General features: G+C 36.8%; 1 protein-coding gene across 3 annotated transcripts in view; it reads right to left on the bottom strand.

Moving 5' to 3' along the window:
* QSER1 (glutamine and serine rich 1) overlaps positions 1–26,347 on the bottom strand; it is a 47,668-nt gene that overhangs the window by 4,890 nt on the left and 16,431 nt on the right. For 2 of the 3 annotated variants that reach the window (XM_081314239.1, XM_081314237.1), the window contains 11 exons: positions 26,079–26,188; positions 25,424–25,585; positions 19,952–23,500; positions 18,404–18,672; positions 11,779–11,895; positions 10,187–10,320; positions 9,497–9,693; positions 8,222–8,359; positions 6,277–6,374; positions 3,378–3,530; positions 417–512 (listed from right to left, as the gene is read on the bottom strand). In XM_081314239.1, the coding sequence (XP_081170365.1) occupies positions 417–512; positions 3,378–3,530; positions 6,277–6,374; positions 8,222–8,359; positions 9,497–9,693; positions 10,187–10,320; positions 11,779–11,895; positions 18,404–18,672; positions 19,952–23,500; positions 25,424–25,520 (4,848 nt within the window). In that variant the 5' untranslated portion in view covers positions 25,521–25,585; positions 26,079–26,188. The remainder of the gene's footprint in view (positions 1–416; positions 513–3,377; positions 3,531–6,276; positions 6,375–8,221; positions 8,360–9,496; positions 9,694–10,186; positions 10,321–11,778; positions 11,896–18,403; positions 18,673–19,951; positions 23,501–25,423; positions 25,586–26,078; positions 26,189–26,347) is intronic. The other variant, XM_081314238.1, reaches the window with a different exon arrangement.

Below are 26,347 nucleotides of genomic sequence, written 5' to 3'. Positions count from 1 at the left end.
TGTTCCCATGACATACAACACTTTTACAATCGTGTGTGTGTCTTTGAATCAGTATTTGATTCCTGGCAACTGCTTGGACTTGTCCTAGCAGTTTTCTTGGGCAATGTCAGAAATGGTTTGACTTTGCCCCCTTTCCAGGGCTGAGAGATAGTGATTGACCCAAGGTACCCAGTCCTTTGTACCTAAGGTGGGACTAGAACTCAAAGAGTTTCATGATTTCTAGCCTGATGTCTTAACTACTACACCAAACTAGCTCTCTTTTTGCAATCTGTAAAACTTGATTCAGTAAATACAAAACTGTTCAGTATCTTCTAAAAATAGTCTATTGTCACCTGATTTTTAATTGACTCTGATGTATTTAGATTCTACTGCACTAATGAATACAATGAATAATAACAAACTAGAGAAAGACTCACCTCTACTTTACATCTGAGAAACATGTGATATTTGTAATGATGGAGTGAATGATACAAAGAGCACAAAGGTATTTTTTCTGGATCTACAGTAAATTCCTGCAGAAACAAATATTTATTAACCACACCAGTAACTAAGTTTCTTGATACTAATAATTATTTGAAGATATAAAAATTTACTCATAGCTATGCACAGTGGTGGGATTCAAATATGTGGACAACCGGTTCTCTGTGTGGATGCCACTTCCAGAAGTCCATTCTGGGCCTGGGCACCACGGTTCTGCCAAAGTGGTGGATACCGGCTGAATCCCACCACTGGCTATGCATAAAATCATACATAAAAACAGAACAAAGTTTATTATATATATATATATATGTATGTATGTATGTATGTATGTATATATATGTATATATGTATATATATATATATATATATATATATATATATATATATATATATATATATATGTATATATATATGTATATGTATGTATATGTATGTATATATATGTATGTATGTATGTATATGTATGTATGTATGTATATGTATATATATATATATATATATATATATATATATATATATATATATATATATATATATATATATATATATATATATATATATATATATATATATATATATATATATATATATATATATATATATTGTTTCTTATGTAATATTATTTCATGTAAGGCTGTGAATAATTTTAATCGTTAAGAAAATTTGAGTTGGAAGTATGTTTCCACTTGTGGGAAGGAAGGAAGATAAGAAATCAGAGAACTGTCACTTCTAATGATATGAAAGAGAGAACAATCTGCCCACGTGCCTTGGATTCTAAGAGAAGTAACAGTACCCTTACTTTACTACTTGTATACTAGTAATTTTGAGTCCTGATTTTTTCCCCTCTGATTTTCAGAATGCTATTTTTAAGGGTAAATAAACCATTTCTCTCCATTAACCAGATTTTTGTTTTCTAATATTATAGCTACAAAACAGCCAGTTTAATGATTGTTTTGGTATAATGGTTGACTTGCTAAGTCTAGAAATAGGAGAGTAAGTTCTAGGCCTCCCTTAGCAATGAAGGCCAGCTGAGTGACCTTGGGCTAGACCAGGCATGTCAAACACGCGACATCACGTGATGTCGCGTGACATATTGGGACTTTTCCCCCATTGCCAGCAATAGGGTGGGCGTGGTTTTGGCATGATGCATCCAGCCCACGGGCCAGCAGTTTGACATGCCTGGGCTAGACACACTCTTTCAGTTCAAATGATCTCACAGGAAAAGGGAAAAATAGGATGAGGAAGAAGTATTAAGCACCTGCATTGAGTTCACTAATTTTTTTCTTTGAAGGTGGGATAAAAATCTAATATCAATAATAAAATACATGGTTCTTGATTTCCATGTTTATTTTTCATTTGAAGAAAGTAACAGCTGTATTAAATTATAGGAAAATGTTTTTCTGTATATAACCAGGTATAATGTAATGCTATAATAAAAATCTGGTTCCTTTTGCAATTATTTGCTTTGTTCTTCTATGACTGGAGTCGTTGTCTTTATGCACTTTACGGGATTTTATGCACAGAATTCTATGTATTCTTGTTAAACCAGAAGCCATCATTTTGTGATAGTGTACTTAACATGAATTTGGGCAAACTCCAACAGAGGGTGCAGGATGTGGGGTCTGGCGTGCTATGGTCTATATGGGGTTGTGAAGAGTTGGATACAATTTAGCAACTGAACATCAGTTTAAAGTTTCAGATATGAAATTGATCCTTCTTACCAAATACGTGTTTATTAAAGAAAGTTCTCCTACAATTTATAGAGCAATTCTGCTCTGTGTGTGTGTGTGGGGGGGATACCTTGGAGTTGGTTTTGATTCCTGAACAGGTCCCTGCAGTTTTCTTGGAAAGATTTCAGAAATGGTTTACTACTGCCTCTTTCCTAGGAGAGAGAGAGAATAACTGGCCCAAAGTCACCCAGCTGCTTTCGTGACTAAGAACTGATAGTTTTCCCATTTCTAGCCTGATGCACTATCCACTCTGGATTTAACACAAGAGATTAAAAGGTGTAGCATGGTTGCTTATTGCATCAACTGACATCTGACACATTTACCATTTTCAAGTGAAAATTATGGTGGCAGGAGTCTTTACAGTTGTAAATACAAAGAAGCTGAAAGTGTCCAGGTAAAGGCAGTCACGGAGATAGGAAAAAAAATGTAGATGTAATAGTCTAAGGTGTTTTTATAACTTGTAAGGAAGGACCTTTACAGAGGTATTCTATTCCTGTTTACTTATTAGGTATACTGGCCATCCTCCCAGGTACCTGAAAGTTGAGTCTTTTTCTTGTTGGTTTGAAATGGTTCACTGTTTATACAAGTAGTTTCTTCAGTCTGAGCAAGTTAGGGGGACCCCATATACCAGGGGTGTCAAACTCAATTTCATTGAGGGCCGCATCAGCATTGCGGTTGCCCTCAGGGGGCCGGGTGGGTATGGCCAGGGTGGGTGTGGCCTACTGGGTGGGCGTGGCTAGAGTGCATATGGCCTACTGGGTGGGCGTGGCCAGCTCTACATCATTCACATCAAGGGTGCCTATGGGGGCCAAGGCAGGAGTGGGACAGATCTGAGGGTCTCTGGCAGAAGGAGGGTCTCTGGGCCAGGGCCAAGGCAGTGGGGGCCATTCCCTCACTGTTTCCAGGATGGCTTCGCGGGCCACATGAAACCACTTTGCGGGCCGGATCCGGCCCCCAGGCCTTGTGTTTGACATGTCTGCCATATACTGTATGTCCTCCAGGGTGGTTTCATTTTCACCTAATCTGAATTCAAGGTGTTTTTTTTTAAATTGCTGCCTTGTAATTTAGTTTTTTTACTGCTTAAAGATGCACTCAAGGTAATCAAGGAAAGTTTGAGATCAACGTTCCTTCAGAAATAAAGCAGATACAAATACTACATGAACGTACCTGTGCTAATTTTGTGGCTGCTTTAGAAATTTTCAGTGTTTTCTTATTATAAGCTTTCCCATTCATCTTGATTCTAGAAACTGCATTCGCTCCCATTTTTGTTTTGGAATCCCGAGTCATTACTGTCAGTTCAGGAAAACATTCCAAAGCAGCCTTAAAAAGAAGTTATAAAAGCTGGAGATTAGCGACTGAACAGAATGATAAAGTATGCCTTATTAATGTGATAAGAATTTAAACTAGGATCCTTTTTTTAAAAAAAAAATCTGTTGTGAATATGCAGGCTCCAAACAGTATGACTTTCACAACTGGCCAGTCTACATGCCAGGCAGGCTTAAACAAAATCCACACCTAGAGTCGGATTACCCCAATCTTTCCATCTACTGAAGAGATTTTGGAGCCATTTTAAAATCAATGAGCAAAACCCGAGGAGACATCTGCAGCAGGTATGGCACAGAGGGACTGAAGAAAAGTAGGGGTTCACTAATAGCTCAATATCTCTACTGAAAGTAGAAGAAGAAATCCAAGAAAATGAAGCAGAGAATACATTATTTTGAAACTTCTTATTTCAGCAGAATTACAGGGAGTTCTTGACTTATGACCACAATTGAGCCCAAAATTTATTTTGCTAAGTGAGACATTTGTTAAGTGAATTTTGCCCTATTTTACGACCTTTCCTGCCACAGTTGTTAAGTGAATCACTGCAGTTGTTGATTTAGTAACACAGTTGTTAAGTGAGTCTGGTTTTCCCTATTGACTTTGCTTGTCAGAAGGTCACAAAAGGTGTTCATATGACCCCGGGACACTACAACCGTCATAAATATGAGTCAGTTGCCAAGTAGCTGAATTTTGACCACATGACCATGGGGATGTTGCAATGCGCATGTGAAAAACAGTCACAAGTCACCTTTTTCAGTGCTGTTGTAACTTCAAATAGTTGCTAAACAAACTGTTGTGAGTCAAAGACTACTTATAAAATACCAGTCTATCCAGGAACCTGTTTTTCCCTCTTTCTTTTTTTTCTGTGTGGTGCTTGTCAATCAAATCTTATTCTTTTATTTTCTTGAATTAGTTCAGAAGTGTGGGTAATCTCAGGTGTTGTATTAATATTGCAGACTATGCAAGAAGAAATAACACAGGTAGTCCTTGATTTACAACGGTTTATTTAGTGACCATTCAAAGTTACAATGGCACTGAAAAAAGTGACGTATAACCGCTTTTCACACTTATGACCGTTGCAGCATCCCCAGGGTCACATGATCAAAATTCAGACACTTGGCAACCGACTTGTATTTATGATGATTGCAGTGTCCTGGGATCATGTGATCACCTTTTACGACCTTCTGGCAAGCAAAGTCAAAGGGGGAAGCTAGAGTCACTTAACAACCGTGTTACTAACTTAACAGTTGCAGTGATTCATTTAACAACTGTGGCAGGAAAGGTCATAGAATGGGGCAAAATTCACTTAACAGTCTTGCTTAGCAAATTTTGGACTCAATTGTGGTCATAAGTTGAGGACTATCTGTACTGTTCTTGTAATTTATAATATAAATTGGATTTTTTTTCCTAGCTTCTCTTTTGAGATACTGGCTGAATTACTCTATTTGTAAACAGAGCAGTGCCATCTTGTGGTCTGTATTTTCTTTTGAAATTATTTTCTGAAACAGCTCATTATCATCCAGTCAGCTCTGGAATTTTTTCTTTCTAAATGTTTAAATAAAGTTTGATATTTTCCCTTCTGATATCTCCCCAAAAGGAAAGTAGAACTGAATAAGTTACTCATGCACTTCAATGTTTCGTGGCCAAGTGATTGCCCTAATGACATTATTTAATTTTTTTGCATTTTTAATTATCATGAAGGAAGCACTGCTTATAAAAACTCTCTCTAAGACAACCATATTACAGGATGGTTGTTATATGAGATGCCACTTGAAAAATAGTAGGTGGCAGCAGGAACTATCAAACCACTACTCCAAAGCAAGAGGCAGGGCCAAAAGCGAAGATCCAAAGGCCAAAGGTGAAGATTTATGGAAGAGAAGGTTAATCTCTCTTATGGACTCAACTGTCCATTATAAATACAGCATAAAAGCAAAGTAAAAATGCTGTTAGCCGGTTCCTGAAAATTTTCTGGAAGCAACTCTGTTTCAAATGCCATTATAGATTTATATTCTACTTACTGACCTATAAAAATGTTGTGTTCATTTGAAAAAAGAGACTTTTTCAAAGGGAGTAGCAAATCAGAAATATAGAATAAATGAAACTTTTAGTTTTGGATTTTGCTAATTAGACAGGTTTGTTGTTACAGAAATGGCTAGTATACATTATCAAAGTAAAAAGTTGAGGTTTTATCTTACTACCTTATTCTACTGCACCAAAAGGAGTCGGAACTCAGTGCCTTTCTTTTTCCCTTTACTCTACCCTTTTCTCTCTTACCCCTTTCTTCCCTTATTTTTTCATTACTAAGAGCTGTGGTGGTACAGTTGTTAGAATAAAAAGGCTAACTCTGCCGACTGCCAGCAGTTCAATCCTGATTGGCTCAAGGCTGACTCAGCCTGCAATCTTTCCAAGGTCAGTAAAATGAGGTCCTAGATTATGGGGGGGGAATAGGCTGACTGTAACCCGCTTAGAGAGGGCTGAAAACAATATGAAGCAGTATATAAGTCTAAGGGCTATTGCTATTTTCATTTTTCTTCGTATTTCTCTGTTTTATATTTTGATAAATATATTAAAATATATATAAACAGAAACCTGAAAATGTAGAACAAAGAAAAGATCAGAAAAAAATAAAGAACTGAAATTTATAAAAGGGCTTACCGGTATCTGCTTTGCCCCACTAATTTTCAATTTCTATAAAAACTAATGAAAGAGTAGCAAACTATGAATAAAATATAATTTTCAGTACCTTGAATGATCGCTCTATATGTAATTTGGAAAGCAGCCTTTTTCTATTGTCATTCAGCATGCCATCAATTTTTCTCATATGAGGCAAAAGCAGCTCATCTAAAAAAGGAGACACAATAGATGCCTTTTACTGAACGTGTAATGTTTCATGGCTCTATGATTATTCAAATAAGTTAGAATAATTAATAAATGCTCATCTATTTAAACACTACATTAGCGAACAATCATGTTAGGTCCCAAGTACATATTTCAGCATAGAATATTTTTAAAATGTTATGTTTGATATTTGTGAACAGGATTTCAATGTGATATCATGAAACAGAGTCATCATTTTAATTCAATATACAGACAGTGTGAATCGATTTTTTACAAAATTATTTTTACTGCAACAGTATAGATATATTGCATCAATTGCAGACTGCCTGATGCTGTCTGGGCCAGAAGTCAAGCAAATAGATTTCCAACAGATACTTGTACTGGCATGCTCATATAGTCACCAGAGATAAATTCATCTTAAGAGACTTTTATTTTATTAGTGTTTAATAATGTATACCATGCCAAACCAGAAGTAACAACTTGGTACAGGACAAGAAATATTATAAACACAATAAAAGATGCCACCTTCCTTAAGTTGAACCTATTCCTTGGTGACCATATAGAGATATTATTAGCAACAATATGGAAGTGGTCCTCTTCGGATAAGTTGTTTCAGCTTCACCTGAAGCTCCCAGTTCTGATACTTTCAGATGGCCTGAATGAAGTACTACCCAGGCTTAATTCTGATATGAACCAAGGTTGGCTAGGTTCTGACAACTGCTGCAGCTTCATTAGAAAATAACTGAGTTACCAGCTAGTTTGACCAAAATTCTCTTGAGACCTCAAATGTAAATGATTAACACAGAAAATGAAAGCAAAACCTTCCTGACAGATTATTTTCTAGGTACTTTATGAATAATGAACTCTGCCCTAAATCCCTAACATTTACTTTCATAAACTTTAAAACAGAGCTGGGCATTTTATGGCCACCAGGTCCTTTGGCTATTGCTATCCAGCCCATGTGAGGAGCAATCAGAAATTAGAAATCAAATGTAAATAAGTGTATACCGTGCCTGCAATATAACCACATTGCTTTTATTTTGAAGGTGATTGCTACTCATATTTTTTTCAATTTAGGTATGTGAGTGCATGCTTGGTTGTGTTTCTTCACAGCCGTTTTGTTTTGGCCCTCCACAACAGTCCCTATTTCTCATGTGACCCCTTAGTAAAATTAATTGCCCACCCCTGCTTTAAAGGAATACCCAAACAAGCACTATGAAGAAAATCTTAACAACAGCAACCATTTGTCTATGAAACCATAATGAATCTAGAATACTCAACAAGCCAAGTATTTTTTCACATACTGCATCAGCAGATATATGGTCCAGCATTGCCACTGCCCAACAATATTTTCAAGAAAGAGATCAATATAGAACAAAGAAGTTCTAATGACTTCATTTTATTAGCTATTCTTATCAGAAATTTTAATATACTACATATATTTTTCCTATTCTCATCTGCTGAATAGTTCTATTAAAACCCTAGTTTCCTGACTTTTGGCATGCATTTTGCTCATGACTTTGAATGAAAGTACATATGCCTGCAAAGTTTAATTTGTGTTTAGAGTAACAGGAACTGATTTGTATTAACCCAAAGATGCTTTTTCACAAGGCAACTGGACTTTCTTGTTTTTCTTTTTCTTTGAAGAAATTTCTGATTTGGATTAACTTGACTAAGAGTTTTTAGATTTATGCAGGTCTTTGTACTGAGAACTGAAATGATGGTTCAATATCAACACAGACTCCTTCTTAAAGAATTATTTTCCCCTAGACCTACTGAAGCTTCCAAACAAGAGACAAAATTTGGTAAACAATTAAAAACAAACAAACAAGAGATTTAATAAACCATACCATTGCTCTTCTCCAATGCCAGCATAGTATCTGGATCCAAGGCAATGCTGACAAGCAGTTCCATATAATTCCTGAATGTTTCCTTCATAGCTCTGGTATTTAAAAAGCGAGAAACAATAGGAGCTGGTGGTTCAGTGTCTGGAATATCAAATATATAAATATATTGCTTAATCGTGTTGTAATTTTTTCATTAGTCTGATTATTGCTTTAGTGACTCTGCAGGGGAGTTCATTCTTATTCTAATTATGACTGAGCTATGATACTTATATTCACACTGATATTTTATATTTCATGTGGATACCCTTATGGCCACTGGTTATATATTTTATTAATTCTATTTTATCTCACACATTTTATTATATTTTAAATTATACTGAAGACATTTTAACGTTATACTCATTCTGGAAATACATGGCTTATCAGACAGCATTCAAATTTTTTAAATAAATACATCAGAAAGTTAATTTCAGCATGAGCCAAACACAGAAACTAATGAGTTAATTTTAAATTACTGTATGATTTTTCATTTATTTTTATGCTACTATTACATTTTCTACTATATAAAAAAGTTGTCCTACTACAACATTTTCCTCCCTTATAAAAAAACATTTACTTTGGGAATTTAGACCAGCATTTACCCAATAACTAAAAGCTATGCTGTTAATACTGATGAAACCTAACTATTACCCACACTAATGTCTTTTGAGACCAATGATTTATGTTTAACTAATCTTAATAGTAGACACTGCTGTTTGGGACATGTTTCTGAAACACAAATTAGGAATTTGCATGACTGTTTCAATGATTTTCTGTGCAGAGATATTCAATAGTCAATATTTACTAAATATTGAAAAGAACCACAGTCCTGCAATGAATATAGCCTTCAGACTCTGTACTGAATATGACCTCAGAAGAGACTTCCTGATACATCTACAGCAGCAAGCATATAGGTGCTCCATGCCATTGGACTGCTTGGAGAGTGGGCAGCTCCATATTTTTGCAGTCATTGGGATCAACAAGCAAATAACTAGAAATGCTGGAGCTACTGACACTGGGAACATGCTAGGGAACCCCCTACTCCCACTTCTATATGTAGAAAAAGGGCATAAATGCCAGATATAAGTTGGGGTTCTTCATATTATATTAATTAATGTGTAAAACTAAAATAGAATATTCAAAATGCGCCTCCTTATACAATGTGACTAATACATGTGAGAATACAACAATGGAAATTATACAGATCTTCATAATTTCTTCTGTCATAGGGACGCTTACCTTCCTCATCACTCTGCAGCTGAGGAGTAGAGGGCAATTCTTCTTTCCATGTTTTGCGTTTTTTGGGTGGTGGTTCAGCCTTTGCCTTTGGCTGTTTTGCTTTGAGTTTCATTGAAGTAACTTTTGTTGTAACAGTTTTTGGCACTGGGGGATCAGGAACTTTAGGGATGCTCATGCTTGGTTTACAGTGAGCAATTCTACAAGTTGGAATAATTCAAAGAAACGGTTACAAACAGTGTTTACAAATCAAATTGATACAACTTAGCTAATTAGCTTTCTTCTTGAGTTCGTTTTGTAGGATTTTAAGCATAACTTTACTAGCATGTGAAATGAGTGCAATGGTGCTATAGTTTGAACATTCTTTGGCACTGCCTTTCTTTGGAATTGGAATGTAAACTGATCTTTTCCAATCCTGTGGCCACTGTTGAGTTTTCCAAATTTGCTGGCAAATTGAGTGTAGCACTTTTACTGCATCGTCGTTTAAGATTTTGAATAGGTCAGCTGGAATACTGTCATCTCCACTAGCTTTGTTGTTGCTCAGTTTTTCTAAGGCCCACTTCACTTCAAATTTCAAAATAATATCTATGAAAATGTCCCTTTAAAAATTTAAAAGTAGTAATAACCCCCTCCCCATTAAATACAATTAAAACACACATGAAGGATCCAAGAAAATGGATTAAAATAAAATACCTTGCAGACTGTACAAGCGAATTTTTTGGCTTCTTGGAACATACTCTGACATACTCTTTTTTGTTTGCATTTTCTATGAACTTCACATATACTCGTTTATACTTCAATTTTGCATCTCCAAAGTACCCAAGATACTAAAAGGAAAAAGAGACATTATTATGCTTACTTTGTAAGTGGTTTATAATCTTGTAAGAAATTTAAGAAAACAGAAAAAGTGGATGAATCTGGGATATAACCCCAGGTTAATTTAAATTTTATCAATGATTAGCTGTGTGTCAAGTAGCTTGCATGCTCATAAAGTCTACAAGAAATACTTTGAGACTTCTTAAACACTTTGCTGAGAGTTTCTTTAGCTAGAAGAAGCTTCTGTTGGAAGCACCAAAAAAGACTTTTGCACTTGGGTAACTCCTGCACACAAGCCTCTTCTGGCTAATGGAACAACTGGAGGGAAAATGGCAGCAATTCAGCCATTTGATTTTTAAAATATGGGGGCACAAAGTGCCCTTTGAAAGAGGGTACAAAGCACCATCTGAAGTCCTTCACAAACTGAATGATTATTGCCCAGTGTAGTTAAGATTTCTTGCTTTTATCATGTTAAAAAGTACTTCTTGGTGGTAACTTCTGCAGTAGTTTTGTTGGGGCACCAGGGACTGGTTCCATGAAGAGAGGTTTTTCCACGGACTGGAGGGTGCGTGGTTTTGTGTACTGCCTGCATCTTGCAGATGGAGCTTTGCTTGTTTGTGCGAACCGGTTGCTGGCATGCCGCAGCCCGGTACTGGTCCATAGACTGGAGGTTAGGGACCCCTGCTTTAAGACAATGTTTCTATTTTCAATTAATCATATCCAATTATAATGAAAACAATTTAATTCATTACTTCATTCCATTTATATAGCTACCCATCTCAAGTATCTAACTCTAGGCAGATCATAAAAAAACAGGCATTAAAAATTATACAATAATAGATCTTGATTTTTTTTTCTGTTCAATCATGTCTGATTCTCAGACTCTATATGAGAAGTCCCTGCAGTTTTCCTGGCAAGGTTTTTTTCTCCCCAGAAGTGGTTTGCCATTGTTCCTTCCTAGGACTGACAGTGTGTGACTGGCCAAAAGTCACTCAACTGGCTTTATGCCTAAAGTGGGACTAGAACTCATGGTTTCTGGCTTGATTGCTTAGTACTATTTTACAAGATTAGAAAAGAGCACCTTTTATTTATTTATTAGGTTCTTTTTTAAAAAAATCTATCTTTATTATTACTTTATAAGTAACTCAAGGTGATACACATACCTAAAACACCTTCCTCTTCCTATTTTCTCCACAACAACAACCCTGTGGATTGGGCTGAGAGAGAGAGAGAGAGAGAGAGAGAGAGAGAGAGAGAGAGAGAGAGAGAGAGAGAGAGAGAGAGAGACAGACAGACAGACAGACAGACAGACAGACAGACAGACAGACTGCTCCAAGGTTGCCCTAAGATAGGACTAGAATTCATTGTTTCTTGGTTTCCAGGCCAGCACTTTAACCACTATACCGCCATTACATACAGTGTAACCCTCTCACCAGTTAATATGGTTAAAGCTGAATGATTATACTTACACTATTAGTAGCTGCAAATTCTCTTTGTCCATCTCGTACTTCAGGTACAAACTTTTGGAGCAAAGCCTTTTGAACTTTCCAGATGGCTGGAGGCTCCACTCCTCTTTTTAAGGCAGCCTACAGAGACCAAAATGAAAAGCACCAATTCTGTTAATATTTGCTTTTTTACACATTGCAACAATTAATTATGTTCCCATAAAGCTAATCTTAGAATATTTTAAATAATCATTTACCACATTTCATAGCATCTTTTGACATGCAATGTCATAATTAAAAAGAGCTGAATTTTATCTTCAGCTTTCCTTATATGTAAGCCCAGCTTTACACCTTATCTGTAATATTCTTTTTTATTGTTTTAGAGCAGATAGCAAAAATGCAGATGGAGATTTAAAATATTCAGTCACCCTACTATGCACAATTAAATAATGCAAAATATTAATCTGATCTTTTGAAAGTGCTTTATGTCAGTGGTGGCATTCCTCTTATGAAACAGGGTAGCTTCATAGCTATGAATCACTTCCTGGATTGTGAGTTTTCCAACAGAAGCAAAATTTGGCTACATTAGAAAGAATTTGGGAATATTAGATATTAGTATTTATTTGTGTTGGATCAGTGCTGTTATAATCAATACTATTGAGTATCACTATTAATTTTTTTTTGACAAGATTAAAACCAATCCTGTTTTTTTATTAAAAAGTTTTACAATACATTTTATCTTTAACAAACCAAAAAAAAGAAAAAAACCCCTCCCAACCCCCTCTCCTCCCACCCTCTTCCCCCTCCCCAACCCTCCCCAACCCCTCCCTCCCTTTCCCTTCCCCCCCCACTTCCCAGAGCAAAATACAGGGTATAAAAATACAAACAATCATAATCTAACTTACACAAACAATCCTAAACTATTTAAACTATCGAACTTTAACTCATATAAGTAAACTCCAAACATATATATATATATATATATATATATATATATCATATCAATAATTATACAAATACAAAATAATACTTTCCAACCTAATACCAAAACACAGGGTATAAAAAGTACAAACAATCATAATCTAACTTACGCAAACAATCCTAAACTATTTAAACTATCAAACTTTAACTCATACAGGTAAATTCCAAACATACATATATATATCATATCAGTGATTATTCAAATACAAAATAATACTTCAATCTAATACCCAATAAAAACAATCCCAAATAAACCAATTTATGTCAATTGTCTAAAGTTATTCCTCATTCCAGCTAAGCTTTAAATTCATATTATCCTAATGTATTATACAACTTAAAATACCATAAGTTACTTTCCAAACTTAAAATTTTTTTATATAATCACATCATTCTTATATTCTTATATTCTATTACCTATTCCAATATTACCCATAAAAATATTACAAGTTAGCTTCAATCACAAAGAAAACAATTTATATCAATTTTATAAAACTATTCTTCCACCCAACTAAGCTTCAACTTACTAAAACCAGGTTTATACAACCTTCCCTTCTCCTAATGTATTATACAACTTAAAATACCATACATTACCTTCCAAACTTAAAATTTCCCATCCAAATAACAAATCATAACCTACAGAATATCAATAAACACTACTACAAATCTTCCCAATTAACTTTTCATAATCATCTTAAAACTAAAACAACACAAAGTATTACATAATTATTTTATAAGGGTAAAAAATATATCCCCAAATATTTAGTCCTTCTAGCAATTCCAATTCCCATAATCCTTATTACATTGTTGTCTCTTACAATTACGTGACTAAGTCTTCAGGCTTGATTCATTTGTCCAGAAGCAGCACGCCTCTTCCCATTTCTGGCCTTCTCCAGTGGTAATGAAATTTGACCCACTCCTGTAACTTTCACATCTGTCTGCGTTAACCCTTCAGCATCTTGCGGATTCTCTCTGGAACGTTGAGACTCTCTCTCACCTTTTTTCTTTGTAGATTCCAAAGATGGTGTGGGGACTGCTTTTAAAACATTACTGTAGAAATCACGTGCCTGAATCACCGTGGTAAAACAATACCTCGTACCTTCATAGGTCACCACCATACCCACTGGTATTTGCCATCTAAACTTGATATCACGTCGTCTCAATTCTTGTGTCAAAAAAGCAAATTCCTTCCTTTTTCTTAAAACTTTTGCAGGGATCTCTTTTAAAATCAAAACTTTTTGCTCAGCAATTACAAAATCAATATTGTAGGAGGCCTGGATAACTTCATTTCTAATCATTCTCTTTGTAAAGTAAACCACCACATCTCTGGGTAGTTTTCTTTGTCTTGCGATCCACGAATTAACACGGAAGATTTTATCTATATCTTGCATTATTTCATCTGCTGGTCGCTCCAACACCCCTTCCAAAGCCTCAGAAACCATTTTCTTCAAATTTTCCTTAGGATTTTCTTTCAGACCTCTAATTCTTAAAGCAAATTCCATCTGATAATACTGTGTCGAAATCAAATCATAATCCATTTTCTCTATCACATTTTCAGTTTCTGTCATTTTGGCTTCCAGTCTAATATCATTTTGAGCAAGATCTTCCACTCTATTATCCAAAATCTCAATGCTTTTAACAATGCTTTGTATTGCAGATGTAATGTCTGCTCTCAATTGTGTTAATTTCTCTGTAAACTTCTCCTCCAACTTTTTCTCCATTATCTCAACAAATTGCTGCATTTGCATTCCCATAGTCTCTTGCAACAGATTCTGCAAATCTTTTGCTGTAAAGGCTGATACAGATTCAGATGCAGAGGACAATGAAGTTTTCACCGAAGACTGCTGCATCAAAGCAGGAACTTTAGAAGATATAGCCGCCATTTTCACCTACTATTGTTAGCTACCCACTTTCACTTACGGATTCAGCAAAGTCCATTGAGTTAAAGATCAACACCTCATCTTCACCAAAATCTCCTGCATCGCTCTGCCTGCGTCCTCGTTCTCAAAGGCTCTTCCTTGCTAGCAGGGATGGTTGCGAACGCCCTGTTCTGCTCCAAAAAACCCGGAGCAGAGACGCCACGCAGTCTGGAGCATGCCCAGGCTTCGGGGGGGCTCAATCCTTCCGCCGCCAAAACTTTAAGTTCTGGCGGCCCCGGAGAGCTCTACCCCTACCTGGACGCTCACCCCCTCCTCTTCTCCCAAGGTGGGGGCTTCCGAGCCGCCAAACAGCTGATCGGCGCTGTTTTCGGTGGCTCTACGGAGCCGCGAGGCTGACAGCCAAGAAATGGCTGCCTCCGGCGACGCCTTGCCATCCGGAAGTCCAAAACCAATCCTCTGTTGTGGGTATCTCAGTTTTCCCATTTTCTTATGTACAATATTCTTACAACAGTAAATTATACATGTGAAACTCGAAAAATTAGAATATCGTGCAAAATTTCATTTATTTCAGTAATGCAACTTAAAAGGGGAAACTAATATATGAGATAGACTCATTACATGCAAAGCAAGATAGTTCAAGCTGTGATTTGTCATAATTGTGATGATTATGGCGTACAGCTCATGAAAACCCCAAATCCACAATCTCAGAAAATTAGAATATTACATGCAATCAATAAAACAAGGAGTGTACATAGAACAATATCGGACCTCTGAAAAGTATAAGCATGCATATGTACTCAGTACTTGGTTTGGGCCCCTTTTGCAGCAATTACTGCCTCAATGTGGCGTGGCATGGAAGCTATCAGCCTGTGGCACTGTTGAGGTGTTATGGAAGACCAGGATGCTTCAATAGCGGCCTTCAGCTCTTCTGCATTGTTCGGTCTCATGTCTCTCATCTTTCTCTTGGCAATGCCCCATAGATTCTCTATGGGGTTCAGGTCAGGCGAGTTTGCTGGCCAATCAAGCACAGTAATCCCACGGTCATTGAACCAGGTTTTGGTGCTTTTGGCAGTGTGGGCAGGTGCCAAGTCCTGCTGGAAAATGAAGTCAGCATCCCCATAAAGCTCGTCTGCAGAAGGAAGCATGAAGTGCTCCAAAATCTCCTGGTAGATGGCTGCGTTGACCCTGGACTTAATGAAGCACAGTGGACCAACACCAGCAGATGACATGGCTCCCCAAATCAACACAGACTGTGGAAACTTCACACTGGACTTCAAGCATCTTGCAGTGTGTACCTCTCCATTCTTCCTCCAGACTCTGGGTCCTTGGTTTCCAAATGAGATGCAAAAGTTGCTATCACCAGAAAAGAGGACTTTGGACCACTGAGCAACAAACCAGGTCTGTTTTTTCTTTAGTCCAGATAAGATGCTTCTGACGTTGTTTGTTGTTCAGGAGTGGCTTGACAAGAGGAATACGACATTTGAAGCCCATGTCCAGGATCCGTCTGTGTGTGGTGGCTCTTGATGCACTAACTCCAGCCTCAGTCCACTCCTTGTGAAAGTCCCCAACACTTTTGAATGGCCTTTTCCTGACAATCCTCTCCAGGCTGCGGTCATCCCTGCTGCTTGTGCACCTTTTTCTTCCACACTTTTCCCTTCCACATAACTTTCTATTAATGTGCTTTGATACAGCACTTTGGGGACATCCAACTTCTTTTGCAATTACCTTTTGAGGCTTTCCCTCCTTATGGAGGGTGTCAATGATGGTTTTCTGCACAACTGTCAGGTCAGCAGTCTTCCCCATGATTGTGATTCCTACTGAACCAGACTGAGAGACCATTTAAAGGCTCAGGAACCCTTTGCAGGTGTTATGGCTTAATTAGCTGATTAGAGTGGGACACTTTTAGCATAAAATATTGCACCTTTTCACAATATTCTAATTTTCTGAGATTGTGGATTTGGGGTTTTCATGAGCTGTACACCATAATCATCACAATTATGACAAATCACGGCTTGAACTATCTTGCTTTGCATGTAATCAGTCTATCTCATATATTAGTTTCCCCTTTTAAGTTGCATTACTGAAATAAATGAACTTTTGCACGATATTCTAATTTTCTGAGTTTCACCTGTATATAAAAATAATCTTCCATGGGTCTTTTTTAAATTGACTGTCCATTAACTGTAACGAGAAAAGCTCTGGTTTCAGCTGAATGTTTATCTTTAAAATTCTTTGTACTTTTATATGTATACGAAACCAAAGTTTTCTGGGTTTTTTTATAAAGCATGATAAAATGACCTTTCATGTTGTCTACATTCTCAATATAAATTTGAACTACTTGTATACATTCTAGAAATTTTTTTTCTGGAGGCATATATCCATGGTTCATCATTTTATAAAAATGCTGTTTTAAATTATAACACAGTATACATTTCAAACCTTGTAACCACAGATTACCCCACTAACCCATCAGTATAGTGTGTCCAAAGTTCTTAGTGCATTTTATCAGACAGTCTTCCACTTGAACTTCTTCCATTTCAAATTTCATAAAGTTTATATATTTTAGCGATTACCTGTTCATTATTTCTACATAGTTCAACTTGAAATTCTATCTTCTGTTGCTCAATTCCAAATGCCCTGTTGACCACCTTAAATCTTTCTTAATTTTGCATATGGAAACTATTGAAAATAAATCCCTCTGCACTTAATTGCTGTTTTGATTTCATCCTATAACCTCCATGTTCTTGTTGTAACAAATGTCAAGAAGATCAATATTTTTTCTTTATCTACTATTTAGTTTCCTGTAAAATGTTCTTGAGCTGAGAAGGCATTTTTGGCCAGAGTCAGGGTTTATATTTGTTCCATATTCTCAACAGGCTACTAACGATTCTTAAAATCTACATTAACTTTTAACTTTACTGTGTCATCAAAAGAAACATACAATCCGAACCTCAGATTGTGCCCTTCTGATTTGAAAATTCTCTTTATTTCTCAGCAAAACCTATACTTTCACCCAGATTAAGTGGAAGATATAAAATATAATTTCAAATCAGGCAGTCCTGATCCTCCTTGTTCCTTTGCATATTAATTTATATTTAACTTAGTTTATACAAAGTTAGTTATATCTTTCCGCTACCTATTGTTCTGCATTCTGAAGTTGTTTTGGGCTTTCCAAGGTTTTTTCCTTTGTATTGGGAATGCAGTAGTGATACAAAGCAATTCAACCCAAAGAACTAACTCAAACATTGACTAAAAACACATGCTGGCAATCTACTGCTGCAGATGAGGTGTAGATTTATTCTTCAAATGCATAATTCTTTTAGATACCTTAAGAATGCAGTACCATAACTGTTGACATCTCAGTTTCAAGAATTTGGGATATCCAGAAAGAGAATACATAGCTTTGCCAAGCAGTAACTATATTAAAGCTATACTGACAAATTCTGTGAATTTCAGACTAAATCCAACTTTTTAACACATGCTCAAACTGATCTAACCTAACATGCCAACTCTTGAATTGCATTAGAAGGCAAACCAAATTTAAATATTCCCTGAAGTGTTATAATGTTTAAGAGTTAAAAAAAAGATATATTTAATTTTAAACCTATCTGCCAGAGATCTGCAAGAACAGGACACTCTAGTTCATTATTCCACAAATCATGAAAATAATTTGCACAATTTTCATTTAATTTCTTTCAAATTCTGATGGAAATTTTTTATGGCATTTTAACAATAAGTAAGATTTAAAAAAAATAAAAGACAGGTTATTCAGATTAAAATAGATGGTTTACCTTTAGTGGTTCTATATCTTCAATCTTCACTACAAATTCATCGCGCTCTCTGTATATGCCTTCGCCTTCACTGTCTCCATGGTCATCCTCAGTATATCCTTCTACTGCAACCAATGCTTGCGGTTTTGCTAACTGGTCTGTAACACTCTCCATTTCAAATTGTGCTATACAGGTTTTCACCTGAGAATCTGTCATCGTAACAGTCATTTGGGAACCTTCCTTCTTTATGGCAGCATTAGTGATGGCTTGAGAAACTGTTTTGTCAATTTCTAAAGCATAAAAAACAAGCATTTAAAGAATTTGAATTCATTTTCATATCTATAACACAAATAATTTAGTTTACAAATTACCACTGAGTGCAAAATATTAGCTGCTCTGATTGACTGATAGCCACCCAGAATCACCTTGTAGGGGATATGTGGCATAAAAATTTAATAAATAAATTTGGCAGATTTCTTAAATTCTTAGAATTCTGTAATATTTCATAGATCTAAAGGTAAAGGTAAAGGCTCCCCCGCACATGTGTGCTAGTCGTTTCCAACTCTAGGGGCCGGTGCTCATCTCCGTTTCAAAGCTGAAGGGCCAGCGCTTGTCCGAGGACGTCTCCATGGTCATGTGGCTGGCATGACTAGACGCCAAAGGCGCACAGAACGCTGTTACCTTCCCACCGCAGTGGTCCCTATTTTTCTACTTGCATTTTTATGTGCTTTCGAACTGCTAGGTTGGCAGAAGCTGGGACGAGTAACAGGTGCTCACTCTGTTATGCGGCACTCAGGATTCGACCCGCCAAACTGCCGATTTTCTGATCGACAAGCTCAGCGTCCTAACCCACCGTGTCCCTTTTTTCATAGATCTACTTTCAGTTAAAAAAATCAGTAGAGGGCACAAGAAAAAGAAAGATTAAAATTTATCTTGCCTTTCAAATAAAAGCAAGGTATGTATCTGATCTTGTCATAGAAAAATTATGTGCTGAAGAAATTTAGATGAAAAAACAAACAAACCCCATATTGATAGTTAGATACATAACCTTTATTGTCATTTTTTACTGTGGGCACAATGGCACATATTAAAAATGAAATTTAGTTGCTTGCTCTCAAAGTGTACGCATACATACACATTTAAACATCCTATATACAACATATGTATAGACTTACACCCTTACATATAAGTAACATATAAATATTAATCACTGTCCATATAAAAGCATATATTATCTATGTTATAGGCAAATCTAAAATAATTTGTAGAGGTGTTTTTTAAAAATGCTCATTTGGGTAGATTTTTGAGATTTCAATTTAAACAAGCAATTTTGGTAGTTTATAAAAACGTTATTTTAATGCAAATTCTATATAACATGACTTTGTTAACTATTTTGATTAAACATTTAAAAGCACTCCTAATAAACTTGAAAACTAAATTACTCTTAAAACATTTATGTAACAAAGAAAAAAGAATTTATTGATTATTGGACTGGTTTAATTATATCTTTATTTAAAGCTACATTTAAATTAAAATTATATATCTCATCACAAGCAGAGTAAACTTTACCTGAATTTGTCTTTGTATCCGATGATGATAATGAAGAATATATACTCTTTTGGTGATCTTTGTTGTTCCCCACATTATCTTTATCAAAAGAAAAAAAAGGCCGGGCTTCTGACTTTATCTTAGGTTCTTCATAATTGATCTTAACTAAATTTTCAGCAGAGCCATCAAAAGACAAAGCAGCTGTTGCTGTCTGAGCTTTTGAGATTGGCAACTGACAAGGTGCTCTAATAAGTGGGGTGACAGGTCTTTTTACACGATTAGGAACACGGATCGCAGGTGCTGAAAACTGCTGTCTGGGTCCAGATTTCAAGAAATCTAAAAAAGATGCAATAAATCCTTTTCTAACTTCTGGCTGCTTTTCTTCCACCTCTTTAATTTTCTGCCTCATTTTTTCTTGATGTTGGTAAGTTTCATGACAGTTATCAGGAACCGGAGAGTAAGGAAAGCTGGCATCAATGCCTCTTGAATTTTGACGTTTGCACTGCCCGCTTCGTTTCAGTTGCTTCTGATTTTTATCAACAACTTCACTGACATTTTTAATTTGATTCTGTCCTCTGTCTTTTTGCTTTTGAGGGTCCTCTTCCGGTAAAAGTTGGCTCTTGTCTTCAGTATTACTGTTTTCATTTCTTGGATGCTGCATAGATATTTGTTGCAGTGGAATGTCAGCAGTGTTACTTGCCATGCTATAATCTGTTTGTGACACTGCAATCTCTTCATTTAGAGTCCTACTACTTGAAATAAAGTCTGTATCTTTAATGTTTAACGTTCCATCCATATGAACATTATTTTTAGCTTCAGATTCATCCCTGGTGCTGGAGTGTTGCTTAACTCGACTAGAAACCTGTTCTTGCCTTCTTTCAGTCTCAATTGTTGTAATTCTAGTAGGAATACCTTGATCAGAAATCTCAATGTGTCGTTGGTCAAGGTTCCTATCTTTTGTTTGTTCTGCCGACACTGCTGTTAAATTTAGGGTAACATGACCTCCATTTAAAGAAATATTATTCACACTAAGTGGCTTTCCAGAAATTGCAGGTGATGAGTTAAAGCTAGGAGTCATGTGTCTGACATCTATTGTATGAAACTGAGATTTAGGGCTATCTCCATTTTCAACTGACTGAATTTCTTCGTCATTGGCTGTTGATTTTGCAAATTCAGATGGTATTACTCCACAAGCTGCAGCTGTGGCTGCCAAGATATCATCTACATTAGACAATATATTCCTTTCATCATTGAGAAGTACAGATTCTGGAAAACATACCGAACTAAGGGGAACAAATTGATTCTTAGATTCATGATTTGGTTGTTCAAAATTATCTTTGGATGTCAAATGATGTTGTAATGGCTTTGATGGTTCAGAAAGGTTAACTTTCAAAACTTCAGAGTGTTGCGAGTGAAGCTGGTCCTGAGAATGCCTCCCATTACCTTGAATCATATGACCATCCACTTGTAGATACTGCTGAGAATTCATAATGTGCTGTACTTGTGGAACACTTTTTGTGTATCCTAAACCAGATTGCAATATTGACTGCTGAAGCATTTGTAAATCACAGGGGGATTCTAGAAGTACCTGCGAAGTAGGTAGGCATAGCTGATGGCTGTGCCGTATGGCCTGAGTATGAAGCTGAGTTGGTGAACTAACAACATGAATCTGTTGCTCTGAGACTTTAACTTCATGTACCTTGTGCATAAGAGACTCTTGCTGGCCAAGTTCTTTACTGTCTGCATTTACTTGTGCTGTTGACAGTAAATTGCTTGTTTTTTTAATATCATGATTCACTGTATTGGTAATATGGCTGATTTGTGTTACAGGGTTAACCATTGTTTCATCTTTTTTTGACCCTTGAAAAGTAAGCCCAACAATTTGATCTTCAAGGCGAGAGTTACTTCTGATTACACTTTGAGAGTAGCGATTATCTGCTTTAGAAACTTTGTAAGTTGTATCCTGAGCACTAATCTCACCATCAGTAAGTCTCTGAGGAGAGGAATCAAGAGATGATTGCTGTTGCAGTGCCTGAAAATTATGTATTGGAAACTGATCGTCTTGTTTAGATGTTTGATACAAATTAGGATCAGATTTCCTTTTAATGTATGACTTTGAATCTGAGGAAGATCTGTTGCTCTGCAATGCTGGTGAATTAGGTGTTACTTCAAAAGGAGTTGACTGTACAACTGGCAAAAATTTTTGAGATTGTGGAGAGGGTGACTCTTGTACCTGAGAGTGCAATGAAATATAGTTCTGGGGAGGGCTTGTAGCTGATAGGTTTTGAATATGAGAAGAAAATGTTTCTGAAGGACTAACAACTGACAAGACCTGTGACTGAGATGAATAGCTAATCTGTGGTTGGCTAACTGTTGACATACCCTGAGAATGACTAGAAGAATAATTTTCAGACTGGCTGCTTGAAGAAAGATCCCTTGTTTGCCCAGCGAAGGTATTTGAAACTGAGGTTAATACCTGTTGATCAGACGTGTATGGTAGTGCCTGGCTTTCAGAAGTAACAGCTTCTGATTGTCCAGTAAAAGAAAGTGTTTTGTATAATGATGGTAATTTCTCAATCTTGATGGCTGAGAATGCTTGTGCATGACTAACAGGTGGCACATTCTGTGACTGTGTTGAAATATAATTTTGTGACTGACTTACTGACAGGAGACTTGGGAGCTGTGCTGTAGAATAGATTTGTGCTTGACTAGCTATTACAGAGTTCTGGTTCTGTGCAATTTTGGAATAGCTTTGTGTCTGTACAGAAGGAGCTACACTTTGTGGTTTAGGTGTCTTTGTTGACCTTGGCAGTTGCTTTGTAGAACACTGTTTTGCCTTTGTAGTAGAAACAGATGGGAAACCTGGTGACGGGACTGCTGATGAGTATGACTGAGCATGTTCCACTGAAACCTGAGAGGATTTCTGCTGTGGACCACTACTGCTCACCTGAGTAGCATCGCCAGCTGGGCTACAAGATGATTGGCGGGATGCATCCTGATAATCAGTTTCATCTGCACTTGGTAAATAGTTCTGTAAGGAATGCTGTGAACCAGTCAGTTGTGCCTGAACAGACTGTGTGTTTGAAGGCCGCTGATGGTGTTTAATTACACTACATTCACGCTGCAGTGCTCTTTCAATGGAGGCAGTAGAACCAGTAAACAGAGCTGAGTTATACACCTGTGGAGTCTGCTGAGCTCCTCCACCAAGTGATGAAGGCAATAGGCTGAACTGTGGCTGTAGGAGATGAGGTGCAGACTCTTGAGCAGAACGGTATGTTGAAGACTGTGGTGGTATGCTGGTACTTAATACATAACTGCCCAGACGTTCAAAAGTGAGTCCTGGGGGGACTGTGCCTTGGGATGTCTTGATCTGCAATAAAGGGTCATGAGCAGTTAGAAGCCCATTTGAGGTTGCACTAAAAGTTGTATCCTGAAGTGTTAAAGAAGGAGTAGTAACAAAGTTTCTACTGCTAAAAGCATTGGGATGTTGATAAACTGAGGTTGATGGAAAGGTTCCAGAAGTTGGCAGGGTTCCAGTAGCAAAAAGCTCAGTTGATGAATGCATGCCTGCTTTAAAAAAAAACACAAAATGAGATGTAATCAGTCATTAATGAAAAAAGGAAATATAAAACTGGTACCTAACCATTTCATTTAGTCTTGGAATTTAAGTATTTGAAATGCACTCAAAGACTTGGTGCTAAGTTCTCTCTAGATTCTGAGTTTACGTGAGATTTAGTAGGCAGTACCGAAACAGTCTTTTCAATTATTTTATTCCATGCTAAGACTGGCAGAGAGAGGGCGAAACATTTTGTCCTCTTTTTATATTTAACATAGGAACCCAGAGGGCTGTATTAGACCAACCGTGATTAAAAATTTCTACAGTCCAGAAACTCGACTGACTTCAAAAATCCTAACCCCACCACCTTCAGAAACAGGGTAACAACAATAGTTTCAGAAACCTGGCAATGCTAGGTAAGTTGCTTCACTGCAAACATAAGAAAATCATATATACTCATGACCCGGTCATCTCCCGATGTAACTCACCCTATATGGGGGCTGCCCTTAAAAGAGTATCCAGAACCTGAGCTGGTCCAAAATGAGGTGACACGAGGCAGTTATGTATGCTTCTGGAAGGACTCAACATTATACCTCTGCTCCATGAGCTGTACTGGTTACCAGTCTGATTCCAGGTCAACATCAAGGTGTTGAATTTGCCCTTTAAAGCCCTGCAGTAGTTATCTGAGGAACTGCCGTTCCCCAATTACATCTATATGTCCCATCTGGTCCGGGAGAAATTGCATATTGCAGGCCTCATCTATGAGGGAGTTCCAGCTGATGGATCCTAGGAGACAAGCCTTTTCTGCCATGGCATCCACCCTCTGAAACATCATCCCTCCCAAACTTTTGTGACCTCCTGGAAAAGCCTTAACACTTTATTAGTAAGCCTGGGAATCTCCTGGTAATAGGAAGCCTGCTTTTATTTAGGCTCATTGTTTTATCTGGTTTTATAGAATGCCTTAACTGCTAGTTTTATTATACACTGCCTAGAATCAGTTCGTGAGAAATGGGCCATATAAATTTGACAAATGAATAATAAATAAAACTTTCCTACTACAGAACACAGAAATCAAGCCTTATGTGTTTATTTGTCACAATGTTTAATCCTTAAACCTTTTCTTCCCACCCTCGTGATCAATGGACTTTTGATCATTCTTTTCCCAATCTGGAGCCAAGAAGGCATCTGATCATTGTTGACATTACGATTCACAGCAGCCTTAGTTGCACTGGTTTCTATCTTGACAGTTTCAGCTATTAAAGGTTATTTTATAAGAGATATGAATCTTTCCCATCCCATTGAAAACTATCTTTTTTGCTTCACATTATGTTAACATCAGTATTCACAAGTAGAATTATGCTAAATATATTCCCACAGCATTGTCAGTTTTGCAATTTCTTCATTTGTTTCCACTATCAGAATCACAAATTTTCTCCATGGTAGCAGTTAGCTATCTTCTCTCTAGAACAGGGGTCAGCAACCTGAAACAGTGAAAGAGCCACTCGGAACCGGTTCCCTCACAAAAGGAAGAACTGGGAGCCGCAAAAAATGTGTGCACATGCGCGTACATGCGCGCATGCACAGAACAGGGTTTGACTGAAGAGTGGAGCCAAGGCGAGATATGCACCTACCCTGCATATTTGAATTGATTGGTTGAACTTTTTTAGTCCCACTTTTTTTTGGGGGGGGACTGCACATGGCAGAGGACTGGGAGCCACAGGAGACTATATAGATCATATTTCTATGAAGATAATAAGGCTGAAAAAATAGATAGAAACAATGATCCCTAATCCAGTGAAGTAAAAGTTTTCCCTGGATAGTAAAAGCTTCCTATTCAGAGACGAAGGGCTCTAGATCTAAGCCAATGTCATACTCTTTTAATAATTTTTACACAGAAATATATTGGTACGATTACCAAAATATTAGGAAAATGTCACCTGGCTGCCACGTGGGAGTCCTAAATTGTGGTAAAAGAGTTGTTCCCGAAGAAACAGTCTGAGTATTGCGAGATTCGATTGCAGAGAGAAAATTCATAACTGATGTTTCTTTAGTGTTGCTATTGCCACTGTGTGTAGTATTATCAAAAATTCCAGGAAGACCTATAAGAAAAAGTATATCTCATATGAGCTTTATCCTAGATATACCTCAGCACTTAAATGTCTAATCAAAAAGTTCAATCACAACCTTCTAGTTGAGTTTTGGTAATGGCCAAAAAGTTCTATTACAATATTCTGACAGTTTACTTAATTAACCATAAAAATTGCTGAAAGTAATAAACAGAATAAATATACAATAATATTACAAACTATCTACAGAAACCTTGATTTATGTTGTATTTAGTGCACTATTAACTGAAGGATGAAGGGAGAGAAGGAATGGGCAATTTTCACCAATTCCGCTGTTCTCTAAGTCTCATGCTTAGAGCTCCAGGAAAGAAAATGCGGTCACAGAAATTTCTTCCTCCAAAACTTTTTAACAGGTATAACAGGTATATCAACATATATCTCAATCATTTTCTTGAAATGTATTCTATTATTTGTCACCTCTAAACTATTTTAAAAGAAAGGCATCTATTTCATAAATTATTATTACCAGAAGGATGGGGTGTGGTAGTGTACACAGGAAGCTGCTGAGAAGCCGTATATGTTTGTCTAAGAAGATCCGCTTCTGAGTGTGATGAATGTCCTCCTCCATAGTTTAAACTTCAAAAGGCAATTAGAACAAATATAGATGAAAATATGACCATTAACCAAAACACAGTAAGAGAGATTAATATTAGAAGTTTAAACTTTAATGTTGAGCAGCGACTGATCCTCAGGTGTACAGAATATTGTAACGTAGGATTCTTTTACCCAAATACA

The sequence above is a fragment of the Vipera berus genome (assembly GCF_964194415.1).
Source record: "Vipera berus genome assembly, chromosome: 1".
NCBI lineage: Eukaryota > Metazoa > Chordata > Lepidosauria > Squamata > Viperidae > Vipera > Vipera berus.
This window is presented reverse-complemented; position numbering and strand designations above follow the sequence as displayed.